Raw genomic sequence first — 15,661 nt, 5'->3', positions numbered from 1 at the left:
TGAACGCCAACTTTTTTCCACTCGATAAAAGTTAACGTGAGGGATTCTGGTGGTCAGGGACAAATGCAGTCGCATAGCAGGATGCTGTACACGGGCCAAACTTCAGTCAGGAGAACAACTGAGATTATTCATCCACAATACGAGGTTAGTCATTCATATACTGCAACAACATGGGAACAGAGCAGCTGTGAGAGAATTCAACATTAATGAATCAATGTTACGGAAGTGGAGGAAGCGCAGTTTTTGGCTTTCCCCATATTTCAAAAGTGCTTCATCTTTGCTATGACTGTCGCCCGCCATAATTTGTAGATGATAATGGTTGTAGCCGCTGCGATCAGTGTTGCCAACTCCTCAGTAAGGAAAATCGCTATTGGTTGTCGTAAAAGTCGCTAGAAGTCGCTAAATGACATCATCGCCTAATTTGCATAATTGGTCATGCTAATCTAATTGTAACCTGTGTTGTTAGAGAGAGAAATAACATCGTGGAAGAGACATAAAGTGAGTAAAAAATGTCCTAAATGCAGTTAGAGTTTATTTAGAACTACAAATTAAATTTATTTTAGCAATTATTGTTTTTTTTAATGTCACAATTCCAACCCTGCTCCTTTACCCGGGCTTGGACCGGCAAAAGTGACCCGAAATAGGCGCTCTGGTGGAGTTACTTTGTGTGTGTGTTTATAAGTAGTTTTAAACCTTGTGTTCCATAAAACAGCATAAGAGTAAAAGAAGAACAGACTGCGTTACAGCACCCGCTGCTTGTTGAGAGTAAAAGCGATACGTGCTTTCACGTCTTTTTTAGAGACTTTTTTTAGAAAAAAAGTTGCTAAGGGGTCTGAAAACTCGCTAAATATAGCGACAAAGTCGCTAAGTTGGCAACACTGGCTGCGATGCTTTCGACCAAAACAGGGGCAGCTTGATGACATCATCAACATGCGCTATCGCGATATAGTCAAAATCTCTATCGTTGGCCAAATTTATATAGTTTCTATCGTATATCATTTATATCGCCCACCCCTAGTGGGAATAATTAAACAGCTTGATCCAGCTGTCTGAACTAATTATACGCCAATCTATAAAGTTCCTTTTAACCCAAATGTTCTTGAAAGAGTAGTTGTAAAACAGCTAACTGATCTTCTGTAGAGGAAATGTTTAGTTTAAGGGTTTAAGTTGGGTTTCAGAACTTATCACAGTACAGAATCAGCAGCAAAGATTACAAATCATCTTATGGCCTCTGACAGTGGAAGCAAAGTCACTGCCTTTCTCTAAAACCACCGATGGTTTTAGAGAAAGGCAGTGAAGTAGGCGTCCCTGTCAGCCCTTAGGAATCGAATGCAGTCTTCTACAGATCTACACTCAAGGTTTGCAGGATGATATGCTAACGGCTCTCTACCCTGACAAAACCGCACACAGCCAATCTGGTGTCACATGGCTGCTATGAGTAAACACCATGAGTATTACTTTACCCATTGTAAATAACCAACATCATCATCAGTTTAAGTTTATGGACTGGTAAACAGCACAGGAAAATCTGTTTATTCTTTTTGGGTTACAAAAATGTACCCTGGAGTGAAAAGTGATTCTATTTCAATCCTCATGGGATTTTCTCTGCAGTTTTTTTTATTGATTTTTCTTCTTTGTTCTACTTTGTTGCTTACTGTTACTTTTTCTTACCGTAACTAACCCCTCAATCTCCATGTTTCTCTTTTCTTTTTTAGCATCTCCTTCACTCACTCCTCTACCAGTCTGGAGTTATTACTGTCAGTTACATCATAGCAGCTTTTCACTGCATCCAGACTGATGCAATACAAGATAGACTGCATGCACAGAAACAGTGAGTGTTTGTTCAGCCACCTCAATCGTGCTAAGACGATGACCAGGTAGCGAGAGTAATAAGACACAGTGAATCGCTTGAAAAATTTCTTTGTTGAATTAGGAGGGGTTTAGTATGTTATGGTTCAAAGAATAATGTTTCATAATGCATGGTACACAATATGATGAACATTGCTGAAGCAGTGTGGGATCGTCTTGACAGAGAGAACAAAAGGCAGCCAACATTCAAAGAAGAACTTCAATAAGCCCAGAAAACTATTCTTGGAGACTACTTAAAGAAATTACAAGAAAGCTCACCTAACAGAGTTCAGGTGAGGTTGAAGAATAAAGGTGGTCATACCAAATATAAATTTTCAAGCTAATTAGAATTGTTTCACTGCCTTATACACTACCGGTCAAAAGTTTTAGAAAACCCCAATTTTTCCAGTTTTTATTGAAAATTATGCAATTTAGTTCAAGTTCAGTTCAAGTTCAAATTTTATTCGCCACATGCAGTGGCAGGTTACCCAGCAGTGGAATGAACCCGCCCCCCGACCTTACACACACAACACAGACATCACATGGGGATACAAGTCAGAGAACGGTTGCATTACAGAAAAAAACAGTGAAATGTACACTACAATGGGAAAATACAAGAGGAAAAAAAAGAGACCTCTACTCATGCTGGGCTACAGGAGGACAGCATGAGAACAGGAAACAAAAAACTCCTCTGCACAGAAAGCACATAAATGTCCACAGCACAACATTATGAAGCACGTGACCAGCAACAGAGGTGGGTAGGGGATGAGGCAACACAGCAGCCATCCTGCCACTGCACCGACTCTCCAGCGCGGGCCCAGACCCGCCTTGTGTTCCCAGGATGCAACAAGCATCGAAGGCATTGGAAGGGGAGGGGGGATGAGTGAGTGCTTATCAGTGTAAGTGTATATGTGTGTGCGTGTCCATAGTTCAGACAGTGTCCTTTGCCCTGCCAGGCTAAGCAAACAGACTGTGCTGGACCTCCATGTTTCCAAGCTCACCATCTTGTTCTTTGTTCCTGAGGTGGTTCTGGCACAGCTTGGACTGTTTGGGGTCTTTATCCTGCTGTAGGATGAAGCCCTGACCAACTAGGTCCATACCAGAGGATCCTGCATGGTGCTGCAGAATGCTGTGGTAGCTGTTCTGGTTCAGGGAGCCTTTGATGGTGAAGGAAACTGGACTCACTGACACCTTGACTTTCTTTGCAGGTTCTCTGTAGGACAGACCTACATTTATAAGTGTTATGATGGTCTGTCTCTCCTCCACTGTTAATTGTCTGTTTCTTGCCATTTCTGTAGCAACACTCTACTTTCTGCAGTACGATACTGTTCAACTGATGCTCACGAAGGTATGGTACCACAGTGTGTTCAACACTGCTTTATGCAGACAGAGGGGGCTGGAAGTAATCTAGAAAAGTTGGAACACCTGTAGGAATTAGTAGCACCATCTTTCAAGGCTTAATCAACCTCCATTGCTGCAGAGCAGATTTTAAATTGTTAAGGGGTGTCTGTCATGATCCTGGGTCCTTTTGACCCAGCGTTTTGTGTTTTCTCTTCGCGATTTTGGTTCTGTTCTCTAATTGGTGTTTACCCTGTTCCCCCCCGTGTGTTCCTGTTTTATTGTGAAGGTCTGCGTCTTATGTGAGTGTTTTCAGTTTGCCTCCCTGGTCTCGTCATGTTAATCACTCCCAGCTGTGTCTCCCACCTGTGTGTAATCTCCCTGTGTTCTCTGAGTGTATTTAAGTTGTATTTTCTGTCTTGGTAATCGCTGGTTCGTCTGTGTTGTTTCCCCTCGGTCTCCCCGTATGTATTTCTCCGGACCTCCCTGCATCCTCATTCTGGTTTGTCTTATTAGTTTACCCAGTTTAGGTTTCCGGTTTCATGTTTTGTCGCCACCGCTGTTTGTACTCACACCCCTGTAAATAAACACTCATCTGCACCAGAGCTGCCGCATTTTGGGTCCTATTTCATATTCCACACGGCTTGCCCCGGCAAACCGTGACAGTGTCGAACTCCAGGCCTCAAGGGCCGGTGTCCTGCAGGTTTTATATCCCACCCTTGGGTAACCTTACCTTTGTTTTAAAACTCTCACAGTTCCCTTTGTATTATTTCAAGCTGTTCATTGGACTTGAACGACTTGAACTGCAATAAATAACTGGAAAAACTGGGCTGTTCTCAAACTTTTGAAAAGTAGCGTATATTGTATTTCCATTAATGTGTGCACATTCAGTCATTTGAGAGTGTCGCAGAATAGAGCTGCTACTCTTGAACATCAAAAGCAGTGAGTTGAGGTGGTTCTGACATCTGACAAGATCCTCCTGGGCGGTTCCAGGCATGTCCTACAGGGAGGAGGCCCTGTGGACCTCTCTGCTGCCCCAGTCACCCAGCCCGGATAAGTGGGAAGAAATACCTGGGTGATGTGTTTCAAAGAATCTTTCAATGAATGAGAATGAGATCTATTCAACTCATTTTAATTCTGTTTAATTTATATAAAGCAAAATCATTAAATAACAGTCACCTCAAGGTGCTTTATATTATAAGGCAAAAACCCAACCATAACCATAATCCAGATGTATAACTGACTGATTATAATCACTGTGGCACATGAGCATTTATTCAGCTTCATTCAATCATTCTGGCTGGTTTGGAGGTGATCAAATGCTCACTACACTCAATGACAACTTCCTGTTGTGTCCACAATTTCGACACTCTGATCTCAGACTGAGGCCGATGTCTAATTGTTCCTGATAAATTAAAGTGATCAGTGCGTTGTAGGAAGACGCAACCAAAAGGCATAAAAAGGTTTTTTATGCCTTTTGGTTGCGTCTTCCTAATTTATCAGGAACAATCAGACATCGGCCTCAGTCTGAACTCGGACTCTTCTTCAGACTGGGCCGACAGCACCCAAGCTGAGATTGTGAGACGCCCGTTATTGTCAGGAACAGCAATCACCTCCATCAGCAAACAGCAGAGAGCACCCTGAGGGCGTCCATATCGTTGCTGTGGACTTTAAATGAGGCATGTTTGAAATGTGTAGAAAATGTGACAGTAACAGTTGTTCCTAACTGAAAACCTTGGATGATGAGTGGAGTGCAGGCTCAGATCAGAACTTGAAACTCGGCCTTCAGGCTGAGGGACAGGTCTCTATACAGCAATGCAAGAGCCAAGAGGAGGGGCACCAAACAGGCCAAGGTGGGAGGCAGGAGGAGGATATAGGGCCTCCTCTACAACAATAACCCCCTCCAGGTGTAGAGAGGGATCCAAGCATTCATCAACTCCAAAGGCCGGAGCCCCCTGACCGCCAAAAGCAGCCTCAAATTCACAGTGGAGCTCAACACCTTCTTTGCTCGATTTGAGACCACCCCTCCCCAGCACCCTCTACCCCCGAATTCCCCACCACCAACCCTCTCCCTCAGGAACATGAGGTCAGGAGGAGACTGAGAGCGATGAACCCGAAGCATCCCAGGGATGGTGGTTAAAGCTTGCGTGGACTAACTGGCAGGGATCCTTACCAGGCTGTTTGATCTCTCCCTGACTCATGCCATGGTCCCCACCTGTCTGAAGGCCTCCACCATCATTCCCATCCCCCAAAACACTGGCATAGACATTGTCAATGACTACATACATTCATAGTCTTCACGCCTATAGTCATTTGAGTGGATAGTGTCTCAGCACATCACCTGCTCCTGGATCAAAAACTTCTTGACAAACCGGCCCCCACATCTACCTCGCACTGTCACTCAGCATCGGATCCCCACAGGGCTCTCAGCCCCCTAGTTTGGTCTCCTACTGCCAGGGTTTTTGGTACACAGGGGCCACAACTGAGAACAGGAAGGCTGCGCAGAGGATAATTAACACTGCCCAAAAAAATCATTGGCTGCCATCGCTAGATCCTCCTGTCTCAGGAAAACCAGGGCCATCACAGGTGACCCACTGCACCCCACCCACCACCTGTTTGAGCCGCTGCCCTCTGGTCAATCAAGTCCCACACCTGAGACTCGCTAACATCTATTCTGTTTTAGCTATTAGCAAACTTACAGATGGAATAGCAAACTTCCTTTAATGTTTAAATCTGAAAGAGGACTGCAGCTATGACAAACCTGGCAACCTCAGCAACCTTTTATTCTAATAGTTAGCAACTTTTCCAGTAGGGGTGGGCGGTATAAACGGTATATGGTAGAAACGATTAAATTTGGCCAACGATAGAGATTCTGACTATACCGCTCTACTGCAATAGAGCATGTTGATGATGTCATCAAGCTGCCCCTGTTTTGGTCAAAAGCATGGCAGCGGCTACAACCATTATCATCTACAAATTATGGCGGGCGACAGTAATAGCAAAGAGATGAAGCACTTTTGAAATATGGGGAAAGCCAAAAACTGCGCTTCCTCCACTTCTGTAACATTGATTCATTAATGTTGAATTCTCTCACAGCTGCTCTGTTCCCATGTTGTTGCAGTATATTAATGACTAACCTCGTATTGTGGATGAATGATCTCAGTTGTTCTCCTGACTGAAGTTTGGCTCGTGTACAGCATCCTGCTATGCGATTACATTTGTCCCTGACCACCAGAATCCCTCACGTTAACTTTTATCGAGTGGAAAAAGGTTAGTGTTAATCCTCCAGCTTCACTGTGTTTATGTTATGCTAACATAGCTGTGTCGCTAGCAATCACATAGCACATCATTTTATACCAGCTAGCCCAACTTCAGTAACCCTGCAAACGCCACTGCTGTTTAGTTTTCTGTCTTCATTTATGTTGGAAGTGGCAGCAGAGCTGTACATTTGAATTTTCTCAGAAATCTCTCAGTCAGAACATGCTACATCATGTTTAGGTGGAAGCTAGCGAGCTAACTTCCTGCTAACTTCTAACTCCGTTAAATTTAATAAATTCTGTCTTCATGGATGCCTGGATGTTAAACTTAATAGTTACACCTGGTAAAGCAGCAACGCTGATCATTTTATTAAAGATGAAAGAATTTAGACAGTTTTTAACTCTCAGTGATGCTGCAGTGTACGTTTGACTTTGGGACCTGACGTAAACGGAGTTTAGGACCCAGATTACTCAGTGAGGCTCTTGACTACAGTAGCCGTGACGCTCCGACAATCCATCAAGCGGTGCGACTTCGTAGCAACCAAAGTCGCACTAAAACATTTTTTGACAGATTTTTGAGCGCCGTGTAGCACATAAAATCGGTTTAAGAAAATTAAAGGATTGTAAGTGTGCCTTATAGTGGGGAAAATACGTTATACAGAAGAAAAGAATATATTGTGATATATATCGTTACTGCATGTGCTTCAAATTATACCGCTATATGGATTTTAGGCCATATCGCCCAGCCCTATTTTCCAGCCTCTATAGTGTTTAAACACATATTTTTAATAGTTATCAGTCTGGTTTTCAAATTTTTTCTAGAACTGCCGACCAAAGCAAAAAAGATGTCACGACACATTAACAATCTGTGTCCCATCTGCAAGGATCCTGTGTCCATCTGTGTGGCCTGGTCCAAAATGCTGGAAACCACTGCTTTAAACCAATCAAGAATAGCCAAGGAGACATCTTGTTGATACATTTGATTAACATCAATGATGAAAACTGGCTTGAGATGATGAGAAAAGTTATCCCATATCTGGAAATACTTTTGTTACAACAGTTGAAATGAGTAATAATAACAATGATAATAATTATATCACAAGAAAAAACTATTTGAACCAGAAAGCTCACGTGGTCACAAAATGTGACCCTGGTACCACTGCCACTTGGATGACCCATTTTAGTGGGTGCCCTAAAACCAATAAAGCAACAGAATTTATGAGACATTGATCGGCCACATTACCTCTATTGGGCTGTGCTATAAAGGGTTTATTCTGCTGTTAAACTTTTTCCTTACCCGCCCAATTTTCACAATCCAGATTATCTTGTATCTATCCTGAAATCATTCCATACTGTGATGGATGCAACATTGCTGAAGCCTTACTGATATGTACTGGTCTTGTCCCAGTCTCGGTCAGTTCTGGACAGAGGTTTTTCACTCCCTGTTTAAGATTCTCAATGTGAGCCTACCACCTAATCTCCTAATGGCTCTCTTTGGAGTGGATGAAGTGTCTCTGCTGGCCTTTAAGACAGGCGCTATTGTTCTGTTCCTTGTTTGCCAGGAGGGCAGTTCTAATGGAAGCTGCCCCTCCCACTCAGAAAACAGTGGTCATATGATCTCACGTCTTGTTTAAAACTGCAAAAAATAAGACATGCACTTCAACACTCTACCAGGAAATTTCAAAACATACCAGGTCCTTTCTTTAAAGCATTTCAAGATGTATCTGAATTTTTCAGCAGCATTTTGCCTGTTTGCAGCTCCCTCATGTCAGGTGTGGAGAAACAGTGTGCAGATTTAGTGTGCAGTCACAACACATTAAATGTTGCCAATTCAAACTGGTTATTAGGACTGTGAAAATGTGGGAATAACAAAGTCTGATGTCTTCATGCATGCTCAATCATCCGGATAAGGAAAGCCCAAAAAGTTGATTCTGTGCATCTGGACGTTTTCAATGGGAGAAATGTTTCGTCACTCATCCAAGTGACATTTCTTTAGTCTCTCTGGTGAGTGAAAAAGCTACGTCCAGATGAACAGCATCAACTTTCTGGAATAAAGCCTGATGGATTTATTGACTTGTTTATGCTCTGCCCAGCTCTGCTGGTGTTGTATTTCTGGTATTCCAAATGTGTGTTGTCAACAGGAAAAGTACTTTCTAGCAGACAAGATTCGCAGTACACACTCGTAACATGGTTGAGATGTTTTTTTCCTTTTCTTCTGTAGTTTTTACATTTTCATTTATCCAGTCTTATAAATGCTGATGCTGAGATTTCCCCAAATGTCTAATATCAACCAATTATACTGGCCAGCTGATAAATTGCTGGGGCTCTAATAAAAACATGTCACTATAGGAATATATATTGACTATATTATCTAATTTGATCTAAAATGTTTCAAACAAATTGCCTATAATAATAATGTTAAAGAGACTAGAAATAACGAATAAATAATAAAGCAACAGCAATTTTCTCACTGTAATTGTTGCATGTGCAACACAGCAGAAGGATGAGGATGTGTAGACCTCATGTGTTGGGTCTGTGTTACCACAGGCCCCGCTAGTTTAGAGACTTATTCCTCATGAAGAACACAAGACAAAACAGAACATCTTCAACCGCTCTTTAACTCGCTAACGAGGGAAGCCTTGGTCAGAACCAGGCGGTAGAGCTTAATGCTCATCACCTGTCTCTAGCCCAAAGCTAGAGACAGGTGATGAGCAGCTTCTAGCTTCTAGCTTCTGCTTCTCTAGCAGCTTCCTCGCAGCTATTTATTGACATAACAGTTACAATACACATCACGGCACAAGCACCTCCCACCGCAAACCCCGCCCCAATGGTTCTAAGACAAGGCACTATGTGTGTGTGTCCTCCTGCTCACCAAAAGGGTCATAAAAGCAGGAAGCTTACAACACAAGAAACAGATCTTTCAGATAGGATGTATCTACAATCAGTGTTGGGGAGTAACGGAATACATGTACCGCCGTTACGTATTTAAAATACAAAATATGAGTAACTGTATTCCGTTACAGTTACCGTTTAAAAAGGTGGTATTTAGAATACAGTTACTTTGTTGAAATAAATGGATTACACTGCGGTACTTTCCTGTTTCATTTTGTCGCGGGTCAGGACTGTTTGGGTTTTGTTTGACAGCTACGTTCTGTTGTTCCAGGCGGCAGCTTGCAGTTGCCATGGTTACAGGGTGACGCTCTCGCTCTGCGTGTTTCCTGGGTGAGAGAGCGCCTTTTCGTTGTTGTTGTTGTTGTGCTAAGCTAACAGGCAGAATGCTACAAGCATAGCTCTAAAGAATGTAGCATCATGGGCAGTGTAGTCCGTGCTGCAGGGAGAATGGACTGCCATACACGTTATGTGTCTGTGAGCGAGGGAGGGAGAGAAAGGGGAGTGGAAAGGTACGAGTTGTCGTCCAGCAAAAACGGGAGCTGGAAGCATGTAAATATAATAATAACCACTTCAGCCAAGAAGAGAGCCTGACGAGCCCAGCTGTAAGTAAGCTATTAAGACTCGACTGTACACCGTGTTCCTGTTTTCCTCCGAAAACAATAAGTTCCGTTGGAGCAGCCTTTCAACGCCTCTCTCTGTCTCTCGCAAGAAAAGTTGACCCACACAACAAAGTAAAGCTAGTTTTCGGCTACGAGCCGACAGGGACCCCGCCGTATTAGTCAGAGGTCCCTTTACTACAGTTCGGAGTCGCGGACCTTCAGTAACAGTAATAAATCACACAGCAATAGTACATTCACGTTGTTGTAAAAAGCACGATAATATATTAAGTAATCCAAAGTATTCAGAATACGTTACTCTCATTGAGTAACGTAACGGAATACGTTACAGAATACATTTTAGGGCATGTAATCTGTATTCTGTAATGGAATACATTTTATAAGTAACCTTCCCAACACTGTCTACAATAAAACCTCCCCAGCACAGAGTGGCTGGAGAGGTGGTCAGAGACAAAGGAACATCTTTGATCGTATAGTTTGAACTAAGACTTTACAAATTTAAGAAACACAATGACAACATTCAACAATTTGACTTAACATTATGTACAGAGTCACAGGGACTATGCTGGCTGATGCGATCATTAAACCAGACATGGGAATGTGTGCAAATTTCCCACAAATTCTCAAGTTAATAAGTCAATAAATCTCTTGCATGGTAACTTTTCTGAATTACAAATGCTTACCATATTAAAAGCCAAAGGTAACATAAAGAAATACATAAGTAATGCTCCAAATAACTAAAATTCCATAACATGCCTTATGAAAAAAACTGAGGAGACAGTTACAAGACAAATAAACACTTTATGCCTCATTTTTAAAGACATAATGTAGATAAATCCGACATTTTCGACTGCTTAAGAAGCTGATTAAAGTAAGTGACTCTTGTTGCCACAACCCTGCTCATAAACAACACTTTCTGAGCTATACCAGGAGTGTAGAGACACAGCTGTGTCATACTTTACTACCACATCGAATCTCACTGTCCACCTCACTGAGACAATAGACAAATTTGGAGCGTATGATACAGTCAAGTCATTCTGTATGTGTGCACAAAGTGGTGACAGAAAAACACTGGAAAAAAGTGGAAGTGAGTATAACTGGGTTTCAGGTTACTGTTTTACACCTTAACTGGTTAGATTTTCTTACATGTTCCATTCAGGAAAAAAATGCAAATGGAAAATGCATATATTATCTTTTTATTTTGGATCTTTACATTATTTTATTTTGCCCACAGGAGCAAAATTATTTCACAAAAACTACCTGGGTCAAAATTATTAGCCCCCCTGATACTAACAGTATCAGTCATTTGTAGTAGTGTTCAACGAGTCTCACACACACATCTCCTGAGCAATCCCAGGTCACTTCTGTTTGGTGAATCTCTTGATCTTCAGTTCAACCAACAGATTTTCGTTGGGTTTCAACTCAGAGCTTTGTGTAGACCAGCAGATAACGTTTACTTTGGTTTTCTGAAGGTAGTTCTTCACCATGAGCAAAGTGTGTTTTGGGTCATTGTCATGTCGGAGGTCAAAGTGATATAAAACTTGGGCAGTCTTTTTCTTTCCAGCTCGGGTCCTCTACCAGAGGCCTGAGAGCTCCAGGGTCCGGTATCTTAGCTGTTCCCAGGACTGCGCTCTTCTGGAAAGAGATCTCGGATTTTGTTCTTGGGATCTGCTGGAGGAGCCTCAAGCTCCCAGGTCTCTGGTAGAGGACCTGAGCTTGAAGGATAAGGACCGCCCCACAGGGGCAAGGGGAGATATATCACTGACACATTTACATTTTTAAAAGGTTAACTGATAACAGAGAAGGTGATAAGAAAGACAGTAACTTGAACCTGTAACTGTGATTGAGTAGACAAGAGTTTACACACAGTGCTGACTGAGGCTGGTGTTACCTGGAAAACATGTCTGCAGGTGTTCAGTTAAGGCCTCCTGAGTGACAGGCTTATGGGCAGAGTTCATAGCAGAGATAGCCAATAACAAAACCTCTCCCAAAGGGATGAACTGTGATTGGCTGATGGGGGACATACTGATCGGTGACACATCACCTGTGAAAAGACAGAAAACGGTTAAGTGACAAGTTTCCTAAACTGCACAATACAAAACAAAACACATCTTAGAAATATATCAAATAAAAAGTCATGTGTCTGCCAGCTCTTCAGGCTTTCTGAAGTCCTGTGAAAATGTGTCTTTAGGCACTACATTACCATCCTGTCACCAAAACAGATCATTTATTCCAATGTTTTAGTTGAATCTGTGAAGTATCACCAAAGATAACACATTTTGAGAAGTATTTTTACACCATCAGGTGAATCCCAAGGAGCTATTAGCCAAAAACTTGAGGTGTCCTTAAAATGTGTGAGGTGTCTCTTTTAAACATTTGAGGAAGCTGGACAACCGGAGGCCAAAACAAAAAAGATTAAGCAGCAAGCATAAAATCTACCTACAGCAGAAGAGTACCTCAAAGTCATGTCATTAAGAAATAAGAAAAATCCAGCAAAAACCTGAAACAGAAACAGAGAGATTTATCTGCCCCTTCAGTTGATCCATTTGCTGTTGACCAAAACTTTGTCAGAAATGGTTTCAGCGGATCAGCAGCTACCAAGAAGCCATTCTTAAAGAAGGGAAACAAGGAGAAAGGCTGAGGGGTTCCAAAATATCCGATTGTTAAGTGATGACTATGAATCCTGCTTCCAAGTCCAAACTACTCTGTTTATTAAGGCTGTTGTGTTTTTAACATGTTTTAATGCTTTGTATCTTCTTCCATTTAAACTAAACAAGCCACTAAAAAAAGTCAGTGATCACTGTCGGCCTCTTTTTCTTTTATTACCACTGTTCATAGGCGGTATGTTTGTAGGTATGTTTTAAAGCTCAGTTTTTAAAACATTACAATGTAACTATGACATTTGCAGAATACTGAAAGGTAAGTAGGACCAGAGTCTAATCTGATTAATGGTCTTTCCATGGATTTGTCAGATAATTAGGACAACGTTTAACAGAACAGAATACATAAACTGTAGATACTAGGGGTGCAACGATACTCGTATCGATATTGAACCGTTCGATACAGTGCTTTCGGTTCGGTACGCATATGTATCGAACAATACAAAAATTTTTTAATTTATTTTATCAACTTTCCTTCTGACGATGCTGTCTGTGTTGAGCGCTCAGTGGATCTGCACTCGACAGTGCAGCCTAGGCGGAGTAGTTGAACGCAGATTCCCTGAGCGCAGGGCAAGCTAGCCAGACAGAAGCTAAGCTCGTTGCAACATGGCAAATTGAACCTCCCCCACCCTCATTCAGATCTGGCCTTTGGAACTATTTTGGTTTTCATGTGACGTATGACCCTGAAGGTAAGCGAGTCATGGACTAAAGTAAAACAGTATGTCAGATGTGCCACGCAATGCTCAATTACATGGGTGGGAGCTAGTGCGTTAGCGCAGTTAGCTCGTTAACGTGTTGACGCCGTCCAGCCCCACGCACGGGGCGATCCGCGGTAGCTCGTTAACGGAGATTTGCCGTGTTGTGGCGTTAACGTCATTTCAGATTAACGCTGACAGCACTAGTGGGAACACAACGAATATGACTGCACATTTAAGCCGACATCATCCTCGCGCAAAGACAAGTGGAGGCAGACAAAAACAACAAGCACGCATGCTACAAACTTTACCCGAGTGATTTAGACAGCCGTTAGCACATGATTCTCCTTATGGGGACCTGATATGTTTAATATGCTGCTGAGAATATAGCCCAGAAGAAGCGTATAGTAGAGCTTTTATTTTAAAATCTTTTCCAAAGATGAGGGATTTCTCCATCAGATAGATTTATTTTTTTTATTAATTTGTTGTTTCACCAACATTAAATTTAAAGACTGTACTTTTGAGTTAAAATATATATGGTAAATGGAAGGTTGCCGGTTCGAGCCCCGGTTTGGACAGTCTCGGTCGTTGTGTCCTTGGGCAAGACACTTCACCTGTTGCCTACTGGTGGTGGTCAGAGGTCCCGGGGGCGCCAGTGTCCGGCAGCCTCGCCTCTGTCAGTGCGCCCCAGGGTGGCTGTGGCTACAATGTAGCTGCCATCACCAGTGTGTGAATGGGTGGATGACTGGATGTGTAAAGTGCTTTGGGGTCCTTAGGGACTAGTAAAGCCATATACAAATACAGGCCATTTACCAAAATATATATTTATAATTTTAATAAATGACAAATTAATTTTTTAATACATTTTAATACATTTTTTTTGTATCAAAAAAATATCGAACCATGACACCAAAGTATCAAACCAAACCGAACAGAACCGTGAATTTTGCGTATCATTGCACCCCTAGTACTTAGATCTAACTACTCAAGGAACGTCTGGATGTGTGTTCCTGCTGAGAGTTTGAGCACTAGTAGTCTTTGTCCACAGCAGAATTCTCACAAAAAATTAAAAGGGATTTTTTTTTAAAAAGATACCATAATCAACATTAGAATAACATACAGGGTATCCTTGTCCAAGGATATTTTGACATGTAGACGGGAGCAGCTAGGAATCGATTACCTGGCTCTGCCTCCTGAGCAGTTAACATTTAGCAGTTAGCTATTCAAGTTGTCTTACATAGTTCAAAAAATAATACACTAGGATAATTATTCAGTCAGGTAGTGCAAATAAACAAATGAAAATAACTTTTAGGTTATTAAATCACTACAGAGGTACTGTAGTGATCTTCAAATCTACAATTTGAGTGACAACAAAATGCTTAATTCACAGGGTTTATCGATCAGGTCCAGGTCAGGACTCAGTGCAGAGAAGTCCATTTTTTTCCACACCAAACTCATATCCATGTCTATATGGCCCTTGCCATATAGACATTTCATGTTGGAACAGGAAAGGGATTTCCCCAAACTGTTTCCACAAAGTTGGGAGCATGAAATTATCCAAAATGTCTTGGTATGCCAAAGCATTAAGAGTTCTTTCACTAACTAAGAACTATAGAGACTGAGCTCAAGCTTTAAAAACAACTCCACATCATAACTGCCCTCCACCAAACGTAACATTTGACACAATGCAGTCAGACAAGTACTGATAACTCCACACTTGTCCTGTGGTGACATGCTTTACACCACTGCATCCAATGCTTTGCACTGTGCATGGCGATGGAGCTGCTTGGCCATAGAAACCTATTCCATGGAGTCCTACGCACTGTTTGAAGGTGTGTAGCAATTTGACTCTGCAGAAAGTTGGCGACCTCTGCACACTATGCCCCACAACATCCACCGACTCCTCTCTGGGATTTTACGTGGCATACCACTTGGTGACCTGAGTTGGTGTCAGTTCCAACTGCTTTCACTTTGTTATAATACTACTAACTCTTGACTCTGGAATATTCAGTAATGAGGAAATGTCAAGATTGGAGATGTTTTTAATAATTAAATCTTGTTGAAACAGGAACTTTACTGACCTGATGCACATACACTCTTTCTTGTAGATATGAACACAAAGCAAAGAGAAAAAACAGCACAAAGAGACTTAACTGCCACATTGGTCTGCTTTAGAAACATGAACAGGTAGAAAGGGAGACTGCATCCATTTGTTACCTGTTTAGGGTCTAGCTGCTGGGCTGGGGTCAGTGCTCACCCTGCTTTAACATCACTCTGGTTTCTTGGCTAGCTTTGTGTCAGCATGCTGTGTGCACAGACGCTTGCAAACAGCTGAAGTTGTCTGTTTCTGTCCT

At 42.0% G+C, this 15,661-nt stretch overlaps 1 protein-coding gene across 4 annotated transcripts in view; it reads right to left on the bottom strand.

Annotated features, from left to right (window-relative positions):
- Nucleotides 1-15,661, bottom strand: part of stox2b (storkhead box 2b) — a 61,087-nt gene that overhangs the window by 14,545 nt on the left and 30,881 nt on the right. For all 4 annotated transcript variants that reach the window (XM_080901873.1, XM_080901872.1, XM_080901874.1 and 1 more), the window contains one exon: nt 11,844-11,996. In XM_080901873.1, the coding sequence (XP_080757999.1) occupies nt 11,844-11,996 (153 nt within the window). The remainder of the gene's footprint in view (nt 1-11,843; nt 11,997-15,661) is intronic.

Source organism: Rhamphochromis sp. 'chilingali' (genome assembly GCF_963969265.1).
Source record: "Rhamphochromis sp. 'chilingali' genome assembly, chromosome: 13".
Lineage (NCBI taxonomy): Eukaryota > Metazoa > Chordata > Actinopteri > Cichliformes > Cichlidae > Rhamphochromis > Rhamphochromis sp. 'chilingali'.
This window is presented reverse-complemented; position numbering and strand designations above follow the sequence as displayed.